This window comes from Populus trichocarpa, chromosome 1 (genome assembly GCF_000002775.5).
Source record: "Populus trichocarpa isolate Nisqually-1 chromosome 1, P.trichocarpa_v4.1, whole genome shotgun sequence".
NCBI classification, from domain to species: domain Eukaryota; kingdom Viridiplantae; phylum Streptophyta; class Magnoliopsida; order Malpighiales; family Salicaceae; genus Populus; species Populus trichocarpa.
In genome coordinates, this window is record NC_037285.2 from 24,111,410 (window position 1) to 24,118,004 (window position 6,595).

The 6,595-nt window shown below is 35.6% G+C and overlaps 1 protein-coding gene across 3 annotated transcripts; it reads right to left on the reverse strand.

Moving 5' to 3' along the window:
- Window positions 1-551: 551 nt before the first annotated feature.
- LOC18108692 (beta-glucosidase 12) lies at window positions 552-6,178 on the reverse strand. Of its 3 annotated transcripts, none has more exons than XM_024602385.2 (15): window positions 5,947-6,178; window positions 5,793-5,862; window positions 5,455-5,513; window positions 5,286-5,361; window positions 5,076-5,153; window positions 4,785-4,872; window positions 3,924-4,182; window positions 3,700-3,815; window positions 3,372-3,589; window positions 3,232-3,263; window positions 3,027-3,129; window positions 2,833-2,935; window positions 1,119-1,316; window positions 948-1,036; window positions 552-862 (listed from the first exon to the last, which is right to left on the reverse strand). In XM_024602385.2, the coding sequence occupies exons 1-14, from the start codon at window positions 6,022-6,024 to the stop codon at window positions 973-975; spliced, it is 1,542 nt and encodes a 513-aa protein (XP_024458153.1). In that variant the 5' UTR covers window positions 6,025-6,178; the 3' UTR covers window positions 552-862; window positions 948-972. The 3 variants fall into 3 exon arrangements, with proteins under 3 accessions (XP_024458153.1, XP_052306165.1, XP_024458148.1); XM_052450205.1 differs by lacking the exon at window positions 1,119-1,316 and adding an exon at window positions 2,533-2,730; XM_024602380.2 differs by lacking the exons at window positions 552-862; window positions 948-1,036; window positions 1,119-1,316 and adding exons at window positions 1,950-2,274; window positions 2,360-2,450; window positions 2,533-2,730 and having other exon boundaries at window positions 5,947-6,177.
- Between the last annotated feature and the right edge of the window lie 417 nt (window positions 6,179-6,595).

The window sequence follows — 6,595 nt, forward strand, 5'->3', positions numbered from 1 at the left end:
CCGTGTCTTACCTTTCCAAGCAGTCAAGCCATAGTTAAAACCGAAGTCTATAACTTTACTTACGAATAAAATGGTAAACAGTGTTCTCGAAAGAAAATTGATCTAGGAAGTGTAATGTGGTAGTTGAAGGAAAATAATCGGAAAATGAAATTAAAACATGGTGATGAATTCATGTGAATGAGATTGCAATAGTATGAGAATGCACATTATGATAAAATTATAAGAGTGTACTGATTGTATCTCTTGATTCTCGAACAGAAGAGATGTCTGGAGCAGGGTCATCAGTAGTTAAAGGGACTCGGTCGATTGGGGAAACAGATAGGTGCATTGCACCTTGTCTTTTCAATTTGTGTAAACTTATTGATAAATTTAATAATTTATTATTTTATTGCTTTGATAAATATTGGAATGAATATGAGTACCTTACATATATTGATGTGTATCAACTAGTTATGATATAATTGGAATGGATACGAGTAGCTTACGTACATTCCAAGAATTCTAGTGAAAAGGATTATGCATGAATAGAAGTATCCTTGAAAATAGTAGCGGAAAAAGAAATTGCGCAGAGCAAGTTATTATTTAATATCGAATTTGATTGATAACCAATCAATACATATAAAAAATAAAAAAATACAAATAAATATTATTATTACAACAAGAACAGCATCGATCCTAGACGAAAATGTGAGAATAAATTCGAAGACAAAGATCCACTGATGTCCATAAACTAGAAGGACGCAAACATGGAATAGAATTTATCAGACGTGGAAACCTAACTTGCTGCAACAAAGTTTGGCTTCAGCGTTTGGTGCTATTCTGATGTGGTTTCAAGTAGGTCTTGATCATACGAAAAGGACTCCTGCATTGTTAATAAATTAGTTTGTTGAGCATGAAAAATGAATACAATAAAATTAGTAGTTATGGAAGATGATATACAATAATACCTTATTATATATTTCATGCCATTGTTTATTCAATTCTCGACTTCTTACGGCTACGAGCTGATGCCTCCTCCATTCGAGATTTTGATTTTCTGTTATTGCAATCATTTGTGTTATGAGAAATGTTGAGAGGTTTTTTTGATAATAATAAGAGGAGATGAAAAGAGGCCTTACATGTTATCGTTGAGTTGAGTACTTTCGTCCTTCTTCAGAAATTGCTTAAACCACTTCACAGAATTTTTGGCATATCGTTTCAAGTTGTTTTCGTAGTCAATGTAGAAGAGACCAAACCTTGAACTATAACCGGATGCCCATTCAAAATCATCCAAGAATGACCAAGCAAAAAACCCCTTGACATCGACACCATGGTCACTGCAAAAGTCAAGTTTTTAGAGCAGATCAGACTGAGAAAGAAATTCCTTTTAAAATAAAAACTAGTACTGTTTGAAAAAGGAAGCGAGAACATGAATTTGGAAAGAAGAAACTCACTTGATAGATTGCTTATACCCCCTCCAAAATTGCTTATACCCCCTCCCCTTGAATTTAAGGATTATTTCAAAGAGACCCTACATTTTGCATCCTCAGGAATTAATTATGTTCCATGTCAAAGAACCATCTCAACCTAATAGCTTAAGCTGTTAGGTGAGGTACCAGGATATGATTTATATTATTCTCTAACACATCCCCTCAAGTGAAAGCCCTTTGGGCTTGAAACTTGCACAGGTCCACTTTACCTTGTGCTTAATTTTTATCAAATAAATAGGGATGGTGAGATTCGAACTCGTGACCGCTTGATCATCAAGGCTCTGATACCATGTTAAAGAACCATCTCAACCCAATACCTTAAGCTGTTAGGTGAGGTCCCATGATATGATTTATATTATTCTCTAACATAGGTATTATTTATTTACTTTTCACTTGGTCTTGATAAATTTCAGTTTGACTATGCATTCCTCGAATTCTAGTGAAAAGGATTATGCATGAATAGAAGTATCCTTCAAAATATTACAGGAAAAAAGAAATTGCGCAGAGCAAGTTATTATTTAATATCGAATTTGATCGATAACCAATCAATACATATAAAAAATAAAAAATAAATACAAATAAATCTTATTATTACAACAAGAACAGCATCGATCCTAGACGAAAATGTGAGAATTAATTCGAAGACAAAGATCCACTGATGTCCACAAACTAGAAGGACGCAAACATGCATGGAATAGAATTTATCAGACGTGGAAACCTAACTTGCTGCAACAAAGTTTGACTTCAGCGTTTGGTGCTATTCTGATGTGGTTTCAAGTAGGTCTTGATCATACGAAAAGGGCTCCTGCATTGTTAGTAAATTAGTTTGTTGAGCATGAAAAATGAATACAATAAAATTAGTAGTTATGGAAGATGATATACAATAATACCTTATTATATTTCATGCCAATATATGTTTAATCAATTCTCGACTTCTTACGGCTACGAGCTGATGCCTCCTCCATTCGAGATTTTGATTTTCTGATATTGCAATCATTTGTGTTATGAGAAATGTTGAGAGGTTTTTTTGATAATAATAAGAGGAGATGAAAAGAGGCCTTACATGTTATCGTTGAGTTGAGTACTTTCGTCCTTCTTCAGAAATTGCTTAAACCACTTCACAGAATTTTTGGCATATCGTTTCAAGTTGTTTTCGTAGTCAATGTAGAAGAGACCAAACCTTGAACCATAACCGGATCCCCATTCAAAATCATCCAAGAATGACCAAGCAAAAAACCCCTTGACATCGACACCATGGTCACTGCAAAAGTCAAGTTTTTAGAGCAGATCGGACTGAGAAAGAAAAAACTAGGACTGTTTGAAAAAGGAAGCGAGAACATGAATTTGGAAAGAGCAAACTCACTTGATAGATTTCAGAACATTGTGGAAAATGTCTTTATAATATTGCTCTCTTATGGCATCATTGAGGGCTTCCTCTAATGACGAGGAATTCACGTCATCAACTCCTAATTAAAAAAAAAACCAACAAATCAGTAAATCAGAGCTTCTTGACAACTATAACCATAAACACACGAGGGTTGTTAACTCTGTTCTTACCATTTTCAGTGATATATATTGTTGGATTTTCATACGCGTCCTTTATGTAATTCAAGAGATGACGAATACCTTCGGGATAAATATAAAGCCAACTTGAACCCGCCTGCGAATTTGATTTATATATCTCAATACCAAGGGGGAAAAAGAAAGATTCTACATATCAATTACTAATTTGTTGAAACGAAGAATGAAGAATCACATTCACCTGTGGGCCTATTGGGATTCCATTTCTCTCCCCTGTACGTAAAATAATATATATCAACATAAGTGAGAAAGTACTGTAGAGTATTCTTCTTACTCTGAGAGTTTTTTATCATTTAATTAACAAGTAAATAAATATTTCACCTGGCCAGTTAACACGAGCATCTTCCATAAACCCAATATTTTTATAGTTAACATCCTCAACATTCTGAGCATAGTATGTAGTGTAGTAATTGACCCCAATAAAGTCATAAGATCCTCTCAGCATCTTGGATTCCTCCTCACTGAATCTAGGCAATCTTCCTCCAACGTAGTCGTGCATATTCTGTGGATAGTCACCTTTAGTTAGAGGATCCATGTACCTGCCAAAAACATAGAATTTAAGATCCTGGTTTCTTCTCCATAGAATTTAAGAATCCAAATTAATGTTTCAAATTATTAGATTATCCAAATCAGCTAGCAAAATGCTTACCATCCAAGCATAAAATCAAGGCTTCGTTCAGTTGCCACCCGATCACTTTCACTAGTTGAGTAAGGTTCAAACCAATGAGAAACGAGGGTTATCCCAATTTTACCTCCTTGACACGTCTGACGAGATTTTGTCAATGATAAAATTAGCAGTCACACAGAAAACTTTGGTGAAAAATGTTATGAAACGAACCACAAATTATAGCTTTAGCTTTAGCTTCTGCAAACCTGATACTTTTCCTTGTATACTTTCACAGCCGTTGCATGAGCAAGCAATAGATGATGGGTTACAATGTAAACCTCGGTGGCGCCAGAGATTTTGGGTTGGCCTGGATAATTCTCCAAAGTTGAAATTCTGCCGGGTGCCAATGTGCCCGTGTCATAACCATTGACGCTAAACATAAAAGGCTCATTTAAAGTGATCCAGTGCTTCACTCGGTCTCCAAATCTTTGAAAGCAAAGCTCCACGAAGTCTCGGAAATCGATTCTATATGAGTTTTGAAATTATTAGATTCAAGCATGGAGGATTTAAATTAAAGTGAGATGTTTATATAATATGAATACAAAAACGATTACTTACTGTCAAAGAACCATCTTAACCTAATAGCTTAAGCTGTTAGGTGAGGCTCCAAGATATGATTTATATTATTCTCTAACACACCCCCTCAAGTGAGGGCTCTTTGGGCTTGAAACTTGCACAGGCCCACATTACCTTGTGCTTAATTTTTATCAAATAAATAGGGATGGTGAGATTCAAACTCGTGACCGCTTGGTCATCAAGGCTCTGATACCATGTCAAAGAACCATCTCAACCCAATAGCTAAAGTTGTTAGGTGAGGTTCCAGGATATAATTTATATTATTCTCTAACACACCCCCTCAAGTGAAAGCTCTTTGGGCTTGAAATTTGCACAGACCCACATTACCTTATGCTTAATTTTTATCACATAAATGAGGATGGTGAGATTCGAACTCGAGACCACTTGGTCATCAAGGCTCTGATACAATGTCAAAGAACCATTTCAACCCAAAAGCTTAAGCTGTTAGGTAAGGCTCCAAGATATAATTTATATTATTCTCTAACACTTACAAAATATTAGGGCTCAGGAAACCACCATATTTGTCCTCGATTGCTTGTGGAGTGTCCCAATGAAAGAGAGTTACATAAGGCTGTATACCTGTACATTTCAAAGCAAAAATAATATGAGAAAACTAAAGTGTGAAACGTTTTGTATGAGAGTTTGGAAAATGCTTTTCAAATTTTCGAAATTCAAGCAAAGTAAGATTGCCCCTGCATTTACCATGGCCACTTCAAGATTCTTATTTAGTCGGTAACATTATTATGAAACACAGTCATCGAGGAAAAGGAAAGGGTTATAACCATTTTTTATGAGCTCATCGATGAGATTGTTGTAAAACTGGATCCCTTCTTCGTTTATTCCAGCACTTAGTCTGCCATCTGATGAATTCAATTCGATGATTGAAAAGTCAAAGTAAGGAAAAATGTGGGACTTCAAAAGTCAAGACGCGTCCCATCCTCGTGAATTAAAAAGGAATGAGATGTAGGGTAAAAACAAAAGAAAACACTTACGTGGTAATACCCTAGACCAAGAAATAGAGAATCTGAAAGCATCCATTCCCATTCCCCTCATTCTTTGCACATCTTCCTATAACATTTTGTGTGTAAAATATATCAACAAGTGTAATGGTGATCAGATCCACAAAAGGCAACTAAGAGAAAAATAAGATGAACATCGTACCTTATAGCGATTATAGAAATCAACTGCCACCTTTGCATTGCTGTGGTCACTTATCCTCTCTGCAAATTTTCATAATTTGGGCTTAAATTCCTTTGAATTTATATTATTTGATAAAAATCATATTTACATCTTTAATTTGCACGCACTTTCTCCCCCTAACCCCAAAAGTCACCTTCTTTCTTTCCTTTTTCTCTCTTCTTTTGGATTTAATAGACAAAATACACTATGGTTTTAGGCAGGCCATCAACATGCTGGCAGGTGACTCCTTGAGAGATTTATATTCGTTGTTTTAGTTAGGAAAGCATTGTAACGAACTCCTGCATTGAATAAAGAGATACCTGGATGCTCCTCGATGAAGGTGTCCCATATATTCGGCCCTTTACCTCTCCTGTTTGTTTCACCTTCAAACTGCATATAATTTAAACGTTATCAGAGAACAAACAATTGAGGCGTTTCTCTCTTCGACCAGAGTACTTGAAGCAATGGTTGTACCTGGTAAGCTGACGAAGAAGATCCAAAAACGAAACCATCTGGGAAAGAATTACGACTCAACTGGGCAATACTTCCCATGATATACACTAAGTCTTTGTTGAACAGCCTTGCAGAAGAGCAATAAAAGCTTGAGCAGCACTAAAGATTGTTGGGTGATCAGAATAAAGAATGTATAGTGAGATAGCAGTGAAAAATAAATAAATGAACGTATGAAGTATGGATTTTGTAAGAACATCGACATGCCAGAGCCTATTTATAGGCATCATTTTGAAAGGTTATTCTCAACAACCAAGGATAATTGTGGTCAATTATTATTATTTGTGTCAATTGACCGATCAATGAAAATTCAATTTGGAACTTCTAATTGGATAAGGATATTTGTCATTTGAGGAATTCATGGTGTTGAAACAAGCTCCAAACTTAAGATTCCGTGCTCTAATTGCACTGTGAAGCCTAGCAATTGTACTTGAAGCTTGCTGAGAAAATTCAGCTACCGGATCGTCAACATAAGAATTGTCAACGACATTAATTTTCTTGTCTGATGGCAATGAAGCCAAGCGAAAGTTGACGGGTTTCCAGCCCAAGAAGAGTTTTTAAATGATATGTTGACCTTTCGCATTCAGACATGAAGGATATTTTGAGCTACAAA